At 56.6% G+C, this 21800-nt stretch overlaps 5 protein-coding genes across 5 annotated transcripts; 2 read left to right on the top strand and 3 right to left on the bottom strand.

Annotated features, from left to right (window-relative positions):
• Positions 1-1284: 1284 nt before the first annotated feature.
• On the bottom strand, positions 1285-4890 carry GCG54_00008429 (Bifunctional cytochrome P450; the record flags this gene model as incomplete). Its single annotated transcript, XM_045408395.1, has 4 exons — positions 1285-1960; positions 2029-3668; positions 3733-4416; positions 4585-4890. The coding sequence occupies 4 exons, from the start codon at positions 4888-4890 to the stop codon at positions 1285-1287; spliced, it is 3306 nt and encodes a 1101-aa protein (XP_045263085.1).
• A 2429-nt stretch (positions 4891-7319) lies between these two features.
• GCG54_00008428 (m7GpppX diphosphatase) lies at positions 7320-8367 on the top strand (the record flags this gene model as incomplete). The annotated part of the gene is made up of 2 exons (XM_045408394.1): positions 7320-7389; positions 7454-8367. The coding sequence occupies 2 exons, from the start codon at positions 7320-7322 to the stop codon at positions 8365-8367; spliced, it is 984 nt and encodes a 327-aa protein (XP_045263084.1).
• Positions 8368-8525: 158 nt separating this feature from the next.
• Positions 8526-9311, bottom strand: GCG54_00008427 (uncharacterized protein; the record flags this gene model as incomplete). The annotated part of the gene is made up of 3 exons (XM_045408393.1): positions 8526-8797; positions 8859-8985; positions 9048-9311. The coding sequence occupies 3 exons, from the start codon at positions 9309-9311 to the stop codon at positions 8526-8528; spliced, it is 663 nt and encodes a 220-aa protein (XP_045263083.1).
• A 1411-nt stretch (positions 9312-10722) lies between these two features.
• GCG54_00008426 (Hexokinase-1) lies at positions 10723-12525 on the top strand (the record flags this gene model as incomplete). The annotated part of the gene is made up of 3 exons (XM_045408392.1): positions 10723-10910; positions 11051-11068; positions 11166-12525. The coding sequence occupies 3 exons, from the start codon at positions 10723-10725 to the stop codon at positions 12523-12525; spliced, it is 1566 nt and encodes a 521-aa protein (XP_045263082.1).
• Positions 12526-13444: 919 nt separating this feature from the next.
• Positions 13445-14731, bottom strand: GCG54_00008425 (uncharacterized protein; the record flags this gene model as incomplete). The annotated part of the gene is made up of 1 exon (XM_045408391.1): positions 13445-14731. One exon carries the CDS (start codon positions 14729-14731, stop codon positions 13445-13447), a length of 1287 nt encoding a protein of 428 aa, XP_045263081.1.
• Between the last annotated feature and the right edge of the window lie 7069 nt (positions 14732-21800).

Below are 21800 nucleotides of genomic sequence, written 5' to 3'. Positions count from 1 at the left end.
GAAGTATCATCAAAGGGCTGGTAGCGCTGACTTTCGTGCACCACTGTCTGTCTCGCCTGGCGTCAATGTATCCGGGCTTGAATACGCGTACAGGAGTCTGAGTCTCTCCCAGTCAAAAGCTTTCGAGCTACACACGGGAAGACTGCGGTTTACCCAACCCGTGTTTAGGACAGCACACCATCAAACCAAGTGCTGCCGAATGTCTGGATTGTTTCCCCTGCTGCTGTCGCTATCAAGACGAAGGAGGACAAGATACCTTAACGGGGTCAGTCTGAAGAGCTGGGCCAATTGTGTATATAGGCTGCATCGTGGTATTGCCGCACGTCAGCGCTCATGAGAGGTCGGTTGATCAGAGCCTTTGTTAGCATTTTCAACAATGGAACGCCCAGACGAGTGGATTACATCTCTCAACATACGGGGCATGGAAATATCTTCCCAGGGTTTGATAGCGCTGGGTTTAATTCGCTGCTGTCTGTCTCGCCTGGCGCCGATGGATTCGGGCTTGAATACTCTCAAAGGAGCTTGGTGCTGCCTAGTTCATCGATGTCGTCGGTGACTTAGTTACCAAGAGAAAGACTCAAGACGATAAGCTTACATTTCTTAGCTTTGACTCTGCGAATCGCGTGAAAGCTGCTTACACTCTGTGTCATATGAAATCTCATGTAGCTATGCCGCATTTTTTGTACCGGTTTCCAAGTCGTCTAATCCTTTCGTTGAACTCACGTCGGCGATGTGAGTCACATGCACATGGTGAGTGCCCAGGTGGCACCACATGTATGTATTCAAATGATACGCACGAGTATATTCTGTGCCATATTGAGTATGGCTGGGGAGCATATAAGGACTGTTAAACGGAGCGAACGGAGTTGTGAAACCACAAATCTGTATCATCTAACTCGTCTGACTTCCCGTATTCTAGTTCTCTAAGGACTACCGAAAGATTAGACAGCTATCACCACGCTATTTAATTGAAAGGCTCATGGTGTAAGATCAGATTCAGACTCTGGGAGCTATTCGTTTCCATTGTCTCCAACATATTCATATGCTTGTTGTGATCTTATGCTTGCTGGAGCACTTCAAATACGGCTCAAGTAGATTGTGCTTGCTATGAATGTCACGACAATTTGACTTATGACTAAAGAATAAAACATGAACAAAAGTACAGCCGAAACTTCAACTTTCTCGACACAATGAAACACGTGCAAATGCTACTTCAGTATCAAGTGAGACCATGATCTATCCAACGCTGAGGGGAGTATCTCAAACCAAACAAAGCCCACGGACCTAATCAAACACATCAACAGCATACCTCACATTTCTCATACCCTCAAACCACTTCTTCCCCTCCTCAAATTCCATCCCCTTAGCCCCTTCAACACCGCCATCCAACAGAACCTTCACCAAAGCCTCCTCAACCGCCTTGCCCATACTCCGCGCCCCGCACACAAACACCTTAGCCCCCTTCTCCCACAACTTCACCACCTCCTTTTTCTCCCGCCACACCCGGTCCTGCACATACCTGCACCCCTCGCTCTCCCCCACCGCGCGCGAGTACGCCCTCCGCACACTCACCGCCCCCATCTTCTCCCAGCGGTCAAATTCCTCGCAGTACAGGTCCTCCGCGCCCGGCCGGCGGCACCCGAAGAAGAGCACCGCGGGCGCGAGGCTCCTGCCGGCCGCGATCATGGCCGCGCGCTCCTGCACAAAGCCGCGGAACGGCGCGAGACCGGAGCCCGCGGCGATCATCACGACGGGCGTCTTCTCAGGCTCCACGGGGAGGTGGAACGCCGCCGGGGACGGGCGCACTGCGACGTGCAGCTTGTCGCCCTTCTTCAGCGCTGCGAGGTAGTGGGTTGCGACGCCGACGTGGCGGCCCTGGCCCGATAGTGAGGGCGCGTCGAGGAGGGAGTATGTTAGTGTCGCCTGCGTCGGATTCCGTAGCGGCGAGGACGAGATGGAGCTGTTCATTCCTTGTCAGCATCATGACCTCCTCAAGGTAAAACCACAGACCGGAATGAAAGAACTTACTACTGCCTCACGCGCATCGGCGGCAGCATCCCCAAAAACGCCCCGATGCCCAGCTCGACCTCGAGAAACCTCTCCAGGAGCTCCAGCACAGTCACCCTCTTCACCGTGACCTCAGCGTGATAGCGCTCCTCGCCCGCGAGCGCCTCCAGCTCCCTCCGTGCCGCGGACCCTTCCGCCGCCGCCTCCGCGAGGCTCGCCACGTTGCGCTTCGTCGCGGGCTGCGCGAGCTCGACGTACGCGCTGAGCACGTAGACCGCGGACAGCGTCTGGTTCACCGGCAGCGCCCCGGCCGCGGCGTGCTTGTCGCCCGAGAAGGTCAGGCACGCGTCCCACGCGAGGCCGAAGCGCCGGAACACCCGCTCCACGCTCGCGCGCGGGTTGAGCGGCAGCACGGCGAGGTAGTCGCCCGCGCGGTACGACGTGCCCGGCGGGAGCTGCACGTCCATGTGCTTCTTGGTCCTGGCGACCTCCGACGGGGCGTGGCCGTCCTCGACGAGGATGGCTTCGTCTGCGACGACGGCTTCCTGCACATCCTGCCGCAGAGTTGACGTGCGCGGGTTCGAGACCTGCACCGACAAACCTCCCGACGCCGCCGCCACTGCCGCGTCCCCGTTCGCCGCCTCGGGCACGCCGTACTTGGCCGCCAGCGCCGGCCAGAGCAGCTCGTCCTCCCAGACCTCAAAGTCGCTAAACATGTCCCGTTCCGCGGCGTCCGTGAGGCCCATCTCGACGAGGCGGGTAGCGCCGCGCGCCGCCATGGTGTTGTCGACGAGCCGCGGGATGCGGTGGAAGGTCTGCACCCAGTCGTGGTGTCCGCAGCCGAAGACGGCGTAGCCGACGCCGTCGAGGGCCTTCTCGCCCTTCAGGCTCTCGAGCCAGAGGGTGAAGTGCGCGGCGTTGTCGGGCGGCTGGCCCTCGTAAGAGGCGGTAATGACGACCACGGGCGTGGTGTTGTTACGGGGCAGGTTGTCGCGCGCGGTGTCGAGGGGGTCGACGACGGCGGCGCGGAAACCGTGGGCGGGGGCGTCGGCGGCGAGGCGTTGAGCGAGGGCCTCACAGGTGCCGCTGTTGGAGCCGTAGTAGATATGGAGGGGCTTTCCACTGGTTGCTGTGTCGTGGCCGTTTGTCTGTGACGAGGCGGCAGCTGGTCGAGACGCCAGCGTCGTCGTCGCTTTTCCGGCGAGGCGGTGCTCCAGCTGCGTGGGCGACATGCCGTGCCGCAGCGCCGCGCGCATGTAGAAGCCCTTGGGCTTGATGGTCAGGGACTCGGCGATCTTGAGCTGGTAGTTGGGGTCGTCCATGGTGAAGTTGAAGTTCTGCAGCAGCATCGCCGTGGCGAGCAGGGCCTCCTGCCACGCAAAGGGGCGCCCGATGCACGCGCGCATGCCGTTGCCGAAGGGCTTCCACGAGTTGGGGAACTCCTTCTGCAGGCGCTCGAAGCTCTCATCGAGCATGCGTTCGGGCACGAAGTCCTTGGCCGAGTCCCCGTAGACGACGGGGTCGAGGTGCGCCTTGCCGAGGAGGCAGAGGATGGGCTCGCCCTGCTTGACGGGGTATTTACCGCCCAGCAGCGTGTCCTCCTTCGCCTCGACGCCGAAGGCCGGGATCGTGGCACAGAGCCGCAGAGTCTCGCGGAGGACCTGGTCCATCATCAGTATAGCTGCGGCTTTCACACCAAAGGACTTATCGCTAAGGGAGACTCACCGCGTTCAAGTAAGGCAGCTTGGTCAAGTGGTCAATCGTAATGGGACCCTGCCCGATGACGCTGTCGACCTCCTGCTGCGCCTTCTGGTACGCCGCGGGCTTCTTCAGCAGCTCGTAAAAGGCAAACGACAACAAGCCCGACGTCGTCTCGTGGCCGGCGATGAGGAACGTGATGAGGTTATCAATAATGCTCGCGTCCGTCATCTTCTGGCCCGTCTTGGGGTCGACGCCGTTCAGCATGGCAGCGAGCAGGTCCTTGCGGTCCGAGGGGCTCGCCTTACGCGCCTGCAGGACCTCGTCGGCGGTCTTGCGCATGAGGTCGATATCCGTAAAGAACTTGTGCTCTGTGCCGCGGAAGAAGTAGTTGGCGATGGCGGGGCGGCGGTCGCGGTTGCCGCACTCGGTGAGGGCGTCGCCCATGGCCGTGATGAAGGGGTGCAGCTCCTCGCGGTAGTACGAGTTGAAGCGGAAGTCCATGGCGCAGAGGGCGATGGTGTCGAGAGTCAGGCGGGTGAAGTCCTCGGTGGCCATGATGGGCGTGGAGGAGCCGTGGCGGGCCCATTTCATGGCCATCTGCGTCGCGATGTCGTGCATCTCGTCGAACATGCCGCGGATGGTGACGGGGCCGAAGGCGGGGATGAGGATGCGGTGGGCGATGCCCCAATTTGGCTCGTCGAGTTTTGCCTGGGGGATGCGTGTTAGTTGATGTCTGTCGTGTGGTTTGGTGAAGAGAGGGGAGGGGGTGCTTACGGTGAAGAGGCCATCGCCGGCGATCGATCTTACTTCCTGTATGTAAAAGTAAGAGGTTTGCTGTTTGGATGAAGAAGTGGTGATGGATAGAGGAAGACTTACTTTGAGGACGTTGTTGATCGTCTTTTGAAAGCGTGTCTCGTCACATACTTCGTTGACGAGAGCGTTGGTGGAACAGATGACCAGCGTCTTGCCTCCCGGGAAGCGTAACCTGTAAATTTCACCTGAAACAGTGAGCAGTTGGTTCGTTACTGGCCAGGGATGTCGTGTTTCCCTACCGAATGTGTCTGCCAGACGATGGATGTCCTCGAGAGGGTTCTCCGGGTTGAACTCTGCAATATGCCCCAGGAACGGAAGACCCCAGGGTTCGGGGATGGGCACTTCCTCCGGCATCACCGCAGACGGCATGGTGAAAAGATTCCACTGACGAAACACGCAATGGCAAGAGTATTCGGGCCGCTGGCTTCGTGTTGTTGTTGATGAAAGAACAATCAACGAATGTGTCTGGCGGGCTGTCGGACAGGACCAACGTCGCGCAAGGATGATGTGATGTGATGCGGTGGACGCAGAGAACGAGATGCTCGCACAAAAGACCCAGGGAACCCCTCCGCTCGGACTTGCAAAGAAACGTCGAGACCAACGAGCTCTGGTCGAATGGGCTTTTATCAATTAGCGTCGTGGTCCCTGTCGTTCGCCCGGGCTGATGGGGATGTAGAAGCGGAACAGCAGGGATGGCGGGCCGGAAGGACGCAGATGAATCTGCTCTGATGGGGGCCTAAAGCGGGCCCCCGGTGAGGCAAGCAACGGGCGATTCCCACGGAGCAGCATGCTGTAGAGCAAGGCTTCTTGCATCGTATGTTGGTGGTTGTGTTGGTGGTCACGTACCTTGAAGTTCTAACCGCTACACGGGATTGGTCGAGAGATGCGACAGTTCAGGTCGTCGATCAAGCTCCGGATTGGGGTTGGGGTACGATTTGCAAGATTGATGTTCGAAGACTATATTCGTCTTGTTGGTTCGGACGGTGCGTTTACCTGCGTCTAGAAGATGCGCCAACGTTGGCCGGAGGGCTACCCTTTATATCGAAGCATTTTTGACCAAAGCACGTCCAGGCCTCTGCTGCTTCTGGGCATCCCTGACTCTTGTCCGCAGTGGTGGGTTTGCATGCAGACTGTGGCTACACGACTCTTTGAGACACACCCACGCGCAACGTTCTTTCAAGCCCAGACTCTGGGGCTTGCAAAGTCCGCACGTTGTTGGCGGAGAAGTCCTGGAACCCGGCCGTAGTGCGTCCAATTGCCCGAGGACGACTTGCTTGCCCCCCGAATATAGTGCCTCGTACGTTTCGTGGTATTGTCCAAGACACGCGGGAGAGTTGACGATGACAGGATTCGCAGCCCCTTGGCTGGCGAATAAGAAGCGACGGGTTGCAGCAGAGGTTTTACGGGCTAACAGGGTGCGTTAGGCCGACGCTCCGCTCCGAGAGAAGGAATCGAAAAGACCGCCGCCGCCTGCAAAACACCGAGCGAGAGGCAGCAGCTGTGGTGAGCAAGTCCCTGCAGGTGGGTTTCCCCCGTATCTCGGCCGGTTCTCATAATGTTTCTTTCCATTGGCGGAGTTTCAGTGTGTGGTTTCCCTGAAGCTGTTCTCCGCTGGTTCTCCACGGCTCGTGCGGCGGCCCCCGGAAGAAAAGTCACGACGCCGGCTGATGTGAGGCCGTAGCGGAGCACCGAGGAGCACGAAGGCCACGGGCGGCTTAAGCTTATCCCGGCGTTGTTCGCCGTCTGGTTTCATTCGTCCCTTTCCCGACAGCAGCCAAAAGGTGTGGGAGGTCAACAACATGCCGCTGACCAAATTGAGTGCTGACCAAATTGAGTGCTGACGTGATGAGCCTAGGATGAAAAGCCCGGCGCACGAGAGTGAGGGTCAGCCCACAATTAATTTGGCGTGGGAAGACATCGATAATAAAACGGCGATCTGCGTATTCTCCTATGCCGGTGGGAGAGTTTGCTGGCCCCGTCGCTCGGCGGGCCTCGACAGGACCGCCGGAGAGATTTTCAGTCCCGGAACGGAGTGGGGCTGGCTGGTGTTCTCGGGGACTTCGAGACTGGACCACGGCGAAAGGCGGCCGGGTTGCCGCGGGAGGCCGAATGTGACGAACTAGAAGAAAAAGACGCCAGCCAAGAAATGTCCTTGCTGATTTCATGTATGGATCGTCGGGTTCATGAATCAAGACCAAACGCTTTCCGCCGTGTCAGCGGCTGTCGTCTCGTCAGGGTAAAGGTATTGCCAGCAGGCGGAATTCTCATTGTGGCTTGGTGGATGAGAACGACGCGATCTATCTGACCTCAGGCCTTTGATAAGTCCATATAGGATACTGTCCGTAAGAGGAACTACCTTATTCCAAAGAAGCCCTGCTACTCAGGCGAATATCATAGCCAACCGGGCAGGAAACTCTGTCTGTTTTATTCCACTTATTTTTCCTATTATCCTCTTTGAACCTGCCGTTTCTAGCCAAAGAGACGGGAAACGAATACACCTCAGGTACGATGGCTTGCAAAGCAAACAGCCGAGTGATCAAACCAAATTCTAAGGCGCTTCAGTACACCTCACAGTGTGATGGCGCTGCAAGCCCCACCGCGGGGTAACGCAATGGCGGGGTGAATTACTCGGCCAGCTCAATCGGGCGACCATCCACTCAACTTTTTGGCACGCAAGAAACACAACACATCCGCGACAGCTTCAGAAACACGTCCATCCACACCGACACAAGCCAATTTCCGACCATCCTCCTCCATCAACCTCCATCGCGCCCTTCTAAGAGGTCACACCACACGCCATGGCCGATGTCAAGGCAAAAGCTGAGGCTTTGGTCCCCAAATTCAAGCTCGACCGCGTCCTCAACCAAGGTAACCCGCCCACATCGTCTCCCATCTCTCACCTCGTCGATTGCTAACACACCACCCACAAAAGACCAAGCAGGCCGCCGCACCTCCCTCCTTGGCACCATCGACGCCCAGCCCGCCCTCCTGATCCTCGAACGCGCCCCCTTCCCGACCGACCCGTCCTACCTCGGCGCGACCCCGACGACCCTCTCCTCCATCGCGAACCTCGGCGCGAACGACGTCTACCACTGGTACCTCGCCAACACCGGCGCCAGCTCCTCTTCCAACAAATCAGACCCCGCCCTCGCCGACCTCAAGATCAACCTCATCTACCCCTGCACCGACACGCACGTCAAAAAGTACAGCAAGCAGGGCGTCCGCCTCGTCACCGAGACGCCGCACATCTACGCCTCCGCCGTGCGGCCCTTCATGCAGCGCAAGCGCGACGAGGGCCGCCTCAACTGGGTCTTCAACATCATCGAGGGCCGCACCGAGGTCGAGGACGTCATCTACCGCACGGAGCTGGGCGCCTCCGCCAACGACGAGGGCTTCCTGCTGCTGCCGGACCTCAACTGGGACCGCAAGACCATCGACGCGCTGCACCTGCTCGCGCTCGTCGAGCGCCGCGACATCTGGTCCCTGCGCGACCTGCGCCGCAAGCACATCCCCTGGCTGCGGCACATGAAGGCCAAGCTGCTCTCGGCGGCGGTCATGAAGTATCCCGAGGTCGAGCCGGACCAGCTGAAGCTCTACGTGCACTACCAGCCTACGTACTACCACTTCCACATCCACATCGTGCACGTGCAGCTCGAGGCGGGCGCGACGCAGGCCGTGGGCAAGGCCGTCGGGCTCGACAGCATCACGGAGACGCTCGAGGCCATGGGGGGCGATGAGGAGGCGGGCATGGAACAGATTTCTCTTAGCTATACACTAGGGGAGGCAAGCGAACTATGGACAGAGGTGTACGAGCCGCTCAAGCGGAGCGGTGCAGCTTCTCAATAGCGATGACGAGGTCGTTGACGCCCGAGCCGTGGGGGCAGTCCTTCCATTCTCCGCCGTCGCGGATGCAGTAGATTTCGTTGTCGAGGCGCACGGTACAACTCTTGGTGACGCCGGCCTAGTGGTCATCGTGGTCAGTATCCGTCTTGCACGAACTGAGGCTACGGGATGGATGGCTGCAGGGGGAAGAAACTTACGTCCTTGCTCCTCCGCACGCTGTCACGCAGCATGCCCAGGCCCAAGGCACCGTCGTCCTGGGTCGCGCAGTCGTTCAGTTCCTTGATGTCGATAGCATGCTCCAGAGCGCAGTCCTCCACCAGCGACCGCTCAGGGATGGCCTGGTACTCGCGGGTCAAACACATGGTGAAGCCGAGATTGATCTTGGGGTCGGGATAGAGGTGTGCGGCGCAGAGCTCGATGATGTTTCCCATGCCTACAGAGAGATCATTAGAGCATGTTCTTAGAAGAAGCCGGGCGTATAGACTAGACGTTACATTCAGACGGGCCGTGCTTGCAGTCGATTCCATCGTTCTCGGTCGGGGTTCCAATGTAGGACAGGGTGAAGTTGACCTTTTGGTACGTCTTCATCATGGTCGGGAGGACCAAGTCCCTCAAGCAATCCTGCGCCGCAGCCGTCAGCACCCTATCTCCAGACTTGCCAATAGCCAGCTGCGACCACTCACCCTCGCATCAGGGCATTTGCTCATGATGTGCGCCTCCAGCGGCACCAGCTTAGCGTTCTGCTCGACGAGGAGATCCTGCTGGGGGATGAGGCGCGCGCGGGGGATCGCCGGCTGTCCCACCGCATAGCCCCAGAAGCCGTAGAAGAAGACGAGGACCACGAGAGCGACGGGCCAGAGGTTCTTCCTCCGGACGAGCCGTCCAGACATGTTCGGTGGTGGAGGTGCGTTGGCGTTGGTGGTGTAGTAGGCCTGCTTCTCGTCCATGACGAATATCGTATCTGGGGGGATTTTTGTTATCGGATGGGGGCGGAGTTCGCGTCGGGCTTTATTTTCGGCGTTTCGTGTTGATGAATCGTTCGTGGGATACAAGGCAGTCGAAAGTGTATGGTGTTTTGGAGAAGTTCTAAGATCATCCCTAGACACAAGAGCTGGTGACGAAATGGAATGCAAGCTTGCTTAGAAACAAAAAGCTACTTGCGTCCAAGTCCCCTCCCCGATCGGAGGAGCAGAGAGTTTGGGTTGTTGTCGCGAGGGGGCCCCGTTGGAATTGCGACAGCCGTGCAGCGAGCACGGCAGCGGCACCTCAGGCCAAACAGCGACGTTGGAGAGCATGTCAGTGCTAGCTGGATGGGGAAAGGGTGCATTGCACTACGACGATACCTTGTATTGCGTGAGATTCCCGTGTTGGAAGATGTACCTCCTTACTGCACAAGTGAGGTGCTGCTTCTCCAAGTGGCCAAAGCTCCATTTCAGCAGCAACGACGGGCAACAGCGGGGAGCCTGCGTACCTGCCCACTGGAGGCTTATCTTATCGGCTGCTGGGTAAGGTGCCTTAGGTAAGGCAAGGTGCCTCGTCGTACTGTTGTTGCATTCGGCGAGCAAGCTGTGGTCCAGTACCTACCTGATGCAACAGTGCGAATCTGGGTTTCTTTAGGTAATCTTCACCGTACGGCGGCAGGGATTTGAGGTTTGCAAGCTTCCATCTGATGTCCAAGTCGAGACGAGAGATGCCTTCTCTTCAAGACCTGAGTCGATGTTGACCATCTGCAATTACTCTGACAAGAAAAGCTATCGGCCAGCGGCAAGAGTCATGCAATTGCAAACGTCAGCGAATCACCTTACATAAGAATGGAAGGCACACACAGTGACCCCGTCAGCAAGACACAGTACGCAGTGGACATTCATCCACTTTCTCTCGCTCCTCACCTCCACGCACGACGGAGAAGAGAGCAGCAGCAGCGCATCACGGCCGAGTGTAACGTGCCCCTACTATTACATGCAAACGGGGGCCAAAAAATTCCCATCGCTACTTATTCTTCATCTAACAGCTTGAGGGAAATTCTCCTTTTCTATTGTTCCTCCGTTTCAGAAACAATCTGCAGTCACAAGAAAGAAGCTTCCTTTTCCAAAACAGACAACCGCTAGACCACCTAGCTGACCCCCAGACGTTGATAATCCACATGCTACCACCACACCAGATCACGCCAGGAAACACCCACCCGAGGAGTGAGACCCGGGAAGACTAAGGCGAGGAAACAGCAGAAACGCCTCATTGTCTCCTCCCGCATCCCGCCTAACCGCCTGACCTGACCTCGACCTGGACAACACCAAAACCACTCATCAACACAGCCATACCCTGTTCGTTTGACCACATACGCACGCAAACAACGCAAACATGGATCCCGGCTCTGCGCTGCAGGACTTCCTGCAGCCGCTCCGGGTCGACAACAAGACAGTCCACACACTGTCCCGCCTGTTTTACTCCAATTTCAAAGACCTCGCCCTCAACGCCCACGATCAATTCCTCCCGACACCCATTTCCGAGTCAATTCTGAGACCCGTAACCCAGCGTGGTCATGGAAGGTGTGTCCATGTCTTGTCGCCCCCTTGTGACGTCTCCCACGCCTTCGTCATGTAGCACCATGTTGGGCCGTTGGAACGTATCACACAACCGTCTACAGACATCTTCCAAAGTTTCACCAACCGCTGACATGGGACGACAGACACCTTGCCATAGACATGTACGTCCTGACTGCGCTGCTTATGCAGCACCGTCACTCATCAAGAGCATTCTAAGAAAATCCCCGTTTGGACGTGACCCAAGCTAACCCTCACCAGCGGCGGCACAAATCTGAGAGTGGGCTTCATCGAACTCTCTGGCGCAGAAACACCGTCAGCTACCGCCAACTCCGCACCCCAGACGAACGGCAACTCGTCGACTCCGACCCTGCACCTCAAAGAGCAGGCATGGCCTATAGACAACGCCCTCAAAGCCTCGTCAAATTCAGACCCCCAGCTGCTCTTCGACTGGATTGGCTCCTGCATGGCAACAGTCGTCCGCTCCGCCCTCGAGGAATGGCCATCTCTTGCGGCGGAACCTGAGCTGCCGCTCGGCATCACCTTCAGCTTCCCAATGGTCCAGCACTCCATCTCCGACGCCACCGTCATGACAATGGGCAAAGGCTTCAGCATACAGGGCGACGCCGAGCTCGGCCCTTTGCTCCTACGAGGCTATGACAAAGCCCGCAATGCGGCTGATGATGTCCAACTACCACCAATTCGCATCGCCGCAATCTCAAACGACTCGGTCTCAACACTCATCTCATACATATTCCTTTCCCCGCCAACGACAAAGGCCTCCATGGGCCTGATCGTCGGCACCGGCTGCAACGCCACCATTCCGCTTAAACTCTCCCTCCTCGGCGGCTCCAAACAGCCCGCAAACATTAGCCTCCTTCCCGGCGAATCGGCAAGCGACGTACGCATCGCCGTGAATACGGAATGGTCTATCCGCGGTACCGCGCCCCCTCTGCGTGAACTGAAGCTCATCGCCACCTGGGACTCTGCACTGGACGCAGCCCTGGTAGGCCCCAATGAGATCACCGGCTTCCAACCTTTGGAATACATGACGGCAGGCCGGTATCTGGGCGAGCTGGGACGTCTGATGCTCTTAGATTACCTCAAGACCGTTTTGGGAGTCAATGAGGACTCCCTCCCATCAAGGCTCCTCGTCAGATACGGTCTCACCACCACGTTCCTGAGCCACTTCAAGCCCGTACACTCCCCAGCTCTACTTCCGAAACTGGAGTCAGAGTTCCCAGCTGACGCCTCTTCACCTTTCAAATGGACGGAAGAAATGGCAACAGCCCTCTACCACATCGCGAAAGCAATCGAGCTCCGCGCCGCAGGTATCGTTTCTGCGGCAACCGTCGCTCTCCTCAGACTCGCCGGGGACCTTCCCTCGGACGGCACGCCTTCCAAAGTCCCGGAGCTGGGCGTTGGGTACACGGGCGGCTGCATCTCGCAATTCCAGGACTACCTCGCGGACACGCAAATGTTCCTCGACGAAATTATGAAGCTGGACCACGACGGTAAGTTATCCACCAGGGTTGTACTGAGTCCCTGTCACGACGGTGGCATCAAAGGCGCAGGTATTCTGGCGGCTGCGACGTGCGTCAGTCAGAAGCATGACATCTAAAGATCGGAAATACATTTATGGAGAAACGAGAAAGTCCACTTAGCATCATTAAGCGTTCGAGTGGTTGGTTCCAAGGGTACATGATACAGTAAAGAAAGAGAGGTACACACAACTAGCCACGGCGGTTGATTGAGTTACACGTGCTTCATTATAAAACTAGCACAGGCTCGTAGCAGTCAAGTCAAGTCCGTCAATATCAAAGGCACACACACAGACATTTCAAGACGTCATTATAGCAGTGAGAGAGACTGGTAGAGGAGAGGTGAAGGAGTTGTATTCATAATGACAAATCGCCAACTGTTTCGCTTTGGATATTTGAAGCCGGAAGAATCTCCGTGCTGAATGAGAAACCACACCAACGTCGTCAAACCCCGCCTGCCGCCTGATCGACCATCCCGCTTCAACCACCGAGTAAATAAAAACCATGACTTTGTAAAACTCCTCGTCATTAAGCTCAATTCTTTCCAATCATCGTGAAAGAGATGAAAAAGATAAATGGCAAAAGAATTTGTTTCTCCCACTCTCCGGCAGGTCCCGGTAAGATTCTCCCTACAATGCACACACACACACACACACACACACACGCATACACAACCATTCGCCCCCTTCGCATGAATAACTCAAGTACAACCACCTCCCAGCACCCCAACCACCCTCTTTGCAATGCAACTGAAGCGATGGTGATGAAGCAGACGCTATGCTATGCACGTGTTTTCGATTTTTGTTTTGGATGTCGTCAAGGAGGGGCACTCTCGTCCGGTCCCCCCCACAGTTCAGATGGTACTCCCCTCTCCGATGCTTTTGGTCCCAATGCTCCCCCTCCTCTCTTCCCCGTTGAGGCCGTATCAGTCATGAAAAATAGGAGTGCTTGCGCAAGGGGCCGCAGAAAAAGAAAGAAAAAAAAGAAAAAAAGGAGCCTTTAGTAAGCTGTCGGCCCTCGCATTGCCCTTGTGGATCGGAAGTTCAGCCTCGGAGGTGGCACGTCGTCAACAATGCCCTCATCGACGTCATTGTCGGCTTCGATAGGCGATTCGTCAGCCACGAGTGGCGCCGACATGTCCACCTCGACAGCCCTGGTTACCGGCGTCCTAGAACTGGACTCGGCCTCGAGCCTCGCGTCAACCTCGAGGGTCCTGGGAGTTATTGGCGGATTGCTGTCCTTGGCGGGCGTGAGCTCCCGCCGCATGCTCGTAGGTCGAAGAGTCCGCACCTTGTTGGGCTCGCTGGTCACCTTCAGCAGATCAGGCTCCTCCTTCTCTATGCGATCCATCTCTTTGACCGCCAACTCCTTGGTCTCGATCAGACGTCTCTGTATGTTGGCGATCTCCTCCCTGCAGTGCGCGTCACGGAGGAACTGATGAGCAGCATGCTCGGCCGTGCCTTGCACATACTCCAGATGCTTGTCGAGCTCGTCGTAAACGTCTGGTACATTGCTACCCATCCCGCCGGCCTGGCCGGCTCGTGTATATGATGGTCCGGGTCCGCCTCGTCTGCCAGCGCCCATTCGTCGTGCGCTCATGTACCGTAGAGATGGCAAGGCCTCATCAGCCGGGGCGGCAGCCAAGGACGCGTTCGTATCGGCCTTCATGGTTCCATCTCCAGCATCGTCATCCTCGTCTCCGTGCTCAAGCTCCGCCATGCGACGGATGCTTGCAACCTTGGCCGCCATCTTCGCCTTGCGCATCATGTTCCTGCTTGCCGACACGAACTTGACCAGATCTTCGAAGAACTTCTCCACAAACTCGTCATAGAAGACAGTCACTTGTGTCTTGCTGCGGTATCTTGACTGGTTGTCTTCACCAGACATGACAGACGCGGTACGGACGCGCTTCTTCACTTCTGCTCTGGCATATGCTTGCGCCTGGGTGAAGGCGTTCTGGGTCTGCTGCTGTAGAGCCGACGGTGTTTCGCTGCTTGGGGTTGACGGGTTCGTCGCTGTCTTTTCCTTATCTTGGGGCGCTGACGCGACTTCGGGCATATCTGACTTGGTCGCGGGCGTTTCATCGACGGGAGCAGGAGTAGCATCGGCGTATTCGTCCTTTTGCTTGAGTGATTCGGTAGATCCACGGTTGCGAAGAGGTTTCACGGTGTTTTCGCTAGCCAATGCGGCGAGCTGTGCCTGGCGCTGGACGATCTGGTCGCCCATCTTGTCGAGCTGGGAGACCCAGTCGGGCACATTGTTGATGACGTTCTTGAGGGCGTCCATGATCAAAACCCCCTGGTCTTCTTCGTGTCGAAATCTGGCCGTCGTGACTGATTTGGGAGACGTTAGGTGCTCTTAGACAGCCTAACGTCTTGATGCAGAGAGAGAGTAGATAAAAATCGATTGATGTTGGTTGCAGAAGTAGCAGCGACAGCAACCAGTTTTGAGGGGGTTGTTCGGTGGAAGATGGGGCGACGATCGGCGCTGCAGACCTGAGGACGGGGAAGGCGAAGAAAAGAGGAAGAGATCGGCGCAGTTATGGGTGAAGCATGGTCCGCCAGCAAGCGAGGTTGGCGTGTCTCTCGTTGAGGGGTCGTACCGCAGTTGGAGGCAAGCGAAAGGGTCGAAAATCGTGCGTCACGTCCAACGTGATGTGATGGCAGAGCGTCAAGACGAGTGAAGACGCTTACCTGCTCACGCTTGGGTCCGGGCGGAAGTCTGATATAACTAGCGGCGGTGTCTTGTGCCGGCAGAGAGGCTCGAGAAGGATGTTGGGCGGAGAGCAACCGTCGAGGCGTCGGGAACAAAAAAAGCCGTAAATCGAGCGAGGGCGATCGGCCGCTAAAAAAACGACTTGAGATCTGCGCGGGAGAGAAACCAGGCTTGAGACTGGATTTTGTGGGCAGGTGGAAAAGGAAAAGTAAGATATAGATGGAACGGAGAGCTCAATCGATGAACAGCGGCAGACCGGGACCATGTAAAGAAAAAGGGCCCCCTAGTACTCTGTATATCGGTACGGCGTGGTAAGGGCGGCGGCGGCGGTACCTTAAGATGGATGAGGAGGCGGATGGGGCCTTATGGGTGTGCCGTTTGGTGTATGCTTGGCGTCAAAGTTGGGGGTCAATGGCACTAAGTGAAGCCGCTAATGCTGGGGGGAGGAGAAGTGACGAGGAGGATGTCAACGACGAGTGGTCGAGGAAGAGGATGGTAGTCGAAGCGTGTTATGCTGCTCCTCGGATCGAGTCGGCTGGTGGGCACAAGGACGGGTATCCGAGATGCCGAGTCCAAGAGCAAGTTGTAGTGTCGTCGGGGAGAGGCGCGTTTGGTTTACTGGGTGTGATGAGGGGAGCAGAGCAGAGAGAGATAGCGCCTACACACAAACACGTCTGGGGGAGAGTGGAAGGAGGAAGAGGAAGAGCAGGAAGGAGGAGTGCGAGAGCAGGAGGAGTAGCGGTTATGAGAGAGAAGTTGTGCAAGGTGAGAGAGAGCGGTGGGGGTTGGACAAGACGAGGATGAATAGGCCGGGGAGGGGAGAAAGTGAGAAGACTGAGAAGGCCAATGGCACAAGGCGGGCAGGCACAAAAGGACTGGACTTGCGAATGGGCGGATGTGAGCAGCAGATGGGCAGGTACTGCGAGGTATCAGGTGTAGGGGCGCTTGTGTGTGAGGTGCAGACGTGGATGCAGATGCAGACGCAGGCGCAGATGCAGACGCAGCAACAGAGATGCAGCCAGAGCAGAGCAGAGCAGCAGCAGCAGCAGAGAGGAGAAAGAGGAGGCTAGGAGCAGACGGTGGTGGGAAAGCGCAAATACAGGGTACCTGTAAGGTAGTGTAGGTAGTCAATCCACTCTGCTACTGTTCTTTCTTGTTGGAGCGTGAGGGGGATGGTCCGGATGGAGAACGGTGCGAGCAGGGGTTGGCTGGTCCGTTGCTCTGCGAATCTGCAGAGAGAGGCGGACGGGGGACGGGGACGGGGGGTAGCGGATGGGGATGGACGGCGACGAGGACGAGGGCAGCAAGACGCCGATGGTGGATGCTTGTTGGAAAGTGGTGGACAGGGACACGCCCGTGGTGTGGTGTGTGGAGGGGGAGAAGAAGGAGAAGAAGGGGAGGAAGAAAAAGAAGGAGAAGACGGAGTCGGGTACGTACCGATCTGTTTTCCTTCCGCAAAAAGACGGCAGGCGGGGCACCGCACCGGGGGGTGGCAGCCACGGCAGCGACATAGTGAGGTGAGGAAAGAGGAGCGCAGACGGGATGGAAAAGAGGGGAGAGCTCGCACTCAGCGTTCCATTCAAATAATTGCCCACTGCGGGAGGCCCGCTGTGGACAGAACAGGAATCATCGTCTTCGTCCACCGTCGTCTAGTTAATTACAGTAGGCCCATGCCTTGGGCGTCCCTTATTCCATTGTCGTTGCCAACCTGGAACCTCACAGTGAGAGGAAGGCAAATGAGGGAACCTTACCTAAGGGGGCACCTTCCCAGGATACCTTACCTAAGGTGACGAAGGAAGGAACATTGAAAGAATTGGAAGGTGTCTTCCCCATGATACCTACTTGTTTACTGGTAGATGGATGAATGGGAAGGAGGTCACAACAGTCACCCGTGTTCTTTCCGTCTCAATTGCTCAATTGTCGAGCACCTTGGGAAAGAGGAGACGATGCAGGCCAACCACCTACTTAGGTAGGTACAAACAAGGATCCGCGCGCACCTTCCAGAGAACACCTCGCTTTCGTAGCAATCAATCCCATGTGCATTTCTCTGTCCCATTTCTCTCTCTGCGTCTCCCGTCTTGCTTTCCTGTGCACTCGAAATGGGGGGAGACTCGCACTACGCCCACAGCGGTACCTTGCCTTCCCTCTACCTAAGGTAAGGTACCTAGGTAGGTAAAGCAGGCACTTGACACACCGGCCGCTAAAATCTCTCCCGCTAGAACCCGCCCGCGTACCTTGTGTCTACCTTACGCCGTACGCTAGACATGTCTGATAGTGGGGGAGACAGGCAGGCACATCGTCAATCATCAATCATCCATCACTCATCGCCAGATCTCCAAAGGACACTCTATGCACCTGCAGCCCACAACGACGATCTCCAGTTCCTTTTCTCCCGTTGCAACGCTAGAAGGGAACTGAAGCTCCCACCGGGTCCAGCACGTTTGATCGTTTTCTTCGCCATGCCGAATCGCCCATCTGCCGCAGTCAATTGCCTTGCCTTTTCAACAGTCAGCAGTATCCCTCGCCTCGTCTCTTCTTTTTCTTCTCGTGCAGCCTCACCCCCGGCCAAACACAACGTTGCGTACTCCGTAACGCACCTTATCTTGACCCCTTCATCGACTCGCCGATCCAGCTACAGCAAGCAGAACAATGCCCGACGCACATCCAACACACCGTTTGCACTACCTCATGGTTTGGTTTGCGGCCTGCCCTACAGTACAGACAGACTGCATAGCACATACATAGGATGCGGTTTGCACTTATGCAAGTACGGCGCAACAACATTGCGGCAGAGCCAGAAAGACGCCTCCCCCACCAACCCAACCGCCACCTACGATACAGCCTTGGACGGTGAATGTCATGTACCCATACGTCAACCAACCCTCCTTCTATCTCACTTACGGCCGTTATGTGCCCTACGTTGGCTGTCTTGGCTTTGCCTGAAGCCCTAACCTCCGCAGCAACACGGACACACGACATTTCGCTGTCTGTGCGGCCACCGGCTACAGGCATTAGATTGGCCCGCATGGTCAAAGACTTTCCGATCTGGACGGTTGATGCCATCGTCGGTCACTTCGTCTCCAGACTCGCTGCAACCCGAAATCTCCAAATTTGAACCGACTTCCTCCACCAGTCAATCCACCGAGGTGCTTCACATTGGGCGTGTGAGCCTCAAGCCCCCCAACCCGACGTGACAGCGCTAGACAGAGTCAATACTGAGGGCTGCCCCGAGACTTGGTCTCATCACAAAGCGAGCCATCATTTTTCCCCTCATCTTCGCCTACGGTACACGACATTCGACATCGCTCGGACGAAAAGGGCAAATGCAGTCCAGTCCAGCCTAGCCGTCACCGCCCCCAGGCCTGCCTTAAGCTGGCTCCGCCCGTCGGACGTAGCTCCGACTCGCGCCGCCGTCTCCGCCGCTATTCTGCACAGTCAACACCGCTAGAGAGCCCTTGTCCTGTCTGTGCTTAAACTGTCTTATTAACGGCGCCAACACAGGCGACTCCAGGCAGGCCTACGAATGCCAGTGGTTGGCATACGATCGACACTCGTAACTGTTGAACTGCTAAACCCAGAGTGGCTTGTCTGAACTACTACGGCGACTACGACTACGGAGGCTACCGCGACCGCCAGCGACTTTCATACCGCTGGCCGAGCGTTCGGCAGTGTCAACGTCTATCCAAATTGACGCCCGGCCGGCGAGATCAGCATGCGGCTACGACGCCCAAATGCCGTCACGGCAGTCCTGAAAGGAGAAGAACAACAAAATCACGATGCGAGACCAAGGGTCACTCACACCACCCTAGACCAGCACCGACTACGGTTCGAAACCAAACCAAACACACAGCACCGCCGACCCTCGAGGGTTTCGAATGGCTTGTCGACTGTGACCTTCCTTTTCCTCCCTTGCCGACAAGGCTTGCCAGGCAGTCGCGGGCTTTGATACGCCATATGGCGCGGTGGGTGTTCGGCGTACGGGTCCACACCGCAATGCCTCGTCAACCGCGGTACGTGACTGCGAATTAAAAGACACCCCCAGAGCACAAAGTGCAAGGCTTCTCTCAGAGCTTCTCGAACAAATCATCTTGTGGAGGCACGCCAGGGTGAAACATCCCACAGCAACGCCCCAGCGATCGCTGCTGCTAGCCCTATTTCTGACTGCTGCCACCACCACCAACACCACCACCACCACCACCACCACCATCAGCCAGGCCTGCTTGTTCCTGCTGGTCTGCGACGTCAAATCTCGCATCGACATGACTTGGAGCTTCAAGAGATTGGCCGAGTCTAATGACTCTTGTTGATGAACTCTTGAGGCGAAAGGAAGCACTTCAGAAGCTGAATCTCGCAGCTAGGGACCTTCTCCGCAGCCCATAACCCTGCACCGTCCCTCTTTCTGCCTGATACAAAATCGTCTGGGGCAAGAGGAAGCCCAGGGTCCGCTGCCAAGCGCTGGTACGAGTCCGATATGGATGCGACGATACTTTCCTCCATCTCTCTCACCTGGACCAAGCAGATCTGGGTGTGTTCAAAATGAAGGGAAAAAGGACAGCAGCAGCAGGCCCTTTTGTTTCATCGACACTGACTATACCAGCATGCCAGCCCACATTGGATGATGAAGGATAGTCAAAAACGGGCTGTTGCTGTCTTCCTTGGCCACCAACCATAGCAGGGCTCGCCGCCTCCCCGCCTCTCCGCCTCTGCACCTCATGCATACCACTCTCACTCGTCTATCCACACAACACCTGCGATTGCAATTTTTTTTCGGCTACGCTTGCATGCGCTGCAGATCAAGCGGAATGCCCGCCTTTTGACCCCAGCCATCGAGCCAATTATTCCAACCTATTATTGGCACGTTGATGCGTTGGCAGTGTGGCAGTTTCCTGGATGTTCTTACGGATACTCGTTTGGATCCTTCCAATCCTCTCTTGCCCGCTATGAGCCTCTGTTATGCAGCCGATGGTAGCAACATCAGATGACCTGTGGGCATCTTTGTCTGATGACTACAACCCTCCGGCTGTTCTCAAGTAGACTTCAGATAAGCGTCGCAGTACGAGACGAAGAGGATGTGGCTGGCAACGTTAGCATTGCCTCACGGTTAAGAGCTTAATCGTTGTAACCGCTGGCGAGTGTTCACAAAGAGACAGACCGGACCGGAATATTCATAGGCGGAATGCAAAGTATTTTCCTCCAGTTCGGCATAGGCGCATCTATAATCCACACAGCGGGATCTCCTCGTCCACTCAGCAAGTCCAGTATGTTGGTCGCTGAGCAAATTACCCCGCGGTCTGCTGGTTACAGCCAACGACGAAGATCATGCTCTCTGGCAGTGCAAAGCCCCTCAAGCCTCAATCGGCACTTGTGCCTGAGAACAGGACTGTGCACAAGATGCTACGATCAAACCTGACCGGCTCCCTCCGCCCGAAGCAGCCGGCAAAAGAGTCAGGCAATGGACTGGCACGATGACCCATGTAACAGTCCAAGCCTGTGCCAGGGCGATCCCCGCGAAGACCCCGAGATGTCTCCAACGAGCCTGGATCAGGGTGGTTCCTGCCAACTATTTCTCCGACTTGGACAGGAAGTGGCTCGTTTTGCTCAGGTACATGTTGACCAACAGGCGCCAACATGAGCCATGCCGAGTATGTATCTGGTATCGTCGTATTATTTTTCTGCAAAAGCCCCAACGGACGTTGGAATCAGGGCCGAGCGCACATGTCAAGTCGGCTGCTTTTGCTGCTTCCAGCCTCCGCGGGAACCTTGGATTCGACACTAGCGCCAAACGAGCATGCCAGTGTGAAAATCGAAGCAGAAGTCAAGAGACTTGTGTTCACGATGTCAATGCGAATGGTATGTTGTTGGTTCAGCAGATTACACTGCCTCCCATGTCAGTTGCGCGGATAGGATAACGTCCGAAGTTCACTGATGTCCAAACTCTATCCCGGGCCGTGGCGTGCCCGTAGACATAGACTTCTTCATGGAGCCTGCCCATCGTCGTCAGCCAGTCAGCCACTCATGCACCATTGTCGTTCGAAACACATGAGAACGGACGACTGCGGACAATCATATTCCTTAGGATTTAGCGAGAGAGCAGCCGTGAGGCTTCGGCAGCGTGAACTCATCGCATGCTACCCATACAAGGCGCAGAAGCTCCAGAACTCTCGAGATTTAAGTTGCCGTGCAGCTTATCAGCGCAGAATTCTCCTGGCGACTCCAGAATAATATACCAAGGCGGTCCGGACAGGGCGGATTCAAAATGACGGTGAATCATCCTCGTCTAAAGGCGACGTCAGCGCCCACACACCCAAACTCAGGCTCGTCGGCGACAGCGACGCCCTCTTTCGGCTCCACAGGCGGCAGCGGCAGCGGCAGCATGCCATGCTGGTCACGTCAAGCGGACGGTTCCTTCGGCGATCCAGAGTCGTGCTCGATCTGGGAAGGGAGATGCCCACGCATGTGTGGTAGTGCTCAACCCGTGTCTGACGGACGGGAACTCATCAATCTAACGTTTTAATCTTTCCGTGTCAATTTTTAGCCTCGCGCATTACAACATGCAACACCAGCCTACGTACGGACTGGCTTGCGAGCCAGAGGCCGCACCCAACTACGCATCTGTTCAATACAAAGATGCACTCAGGGC

Source organism: Colletotrichum gloeosporioides, assembly GCF_011800055.1.
Source record: "Colletotrichum gloeosporioides strain Lc1 chromosome Unknown consensus_52, whole genome shotgun sequence".
Lineage (NCBI taxonomy): Eukaryota > Fungi > Ascomycota > Sordariomycetes > Glomerellales > Glomerellaceae > Colletotrichum > Colletotrichum gloeosporioides.
This window is presented reverse-complemented; position numbering and strand designations above follow the sequence as displayed.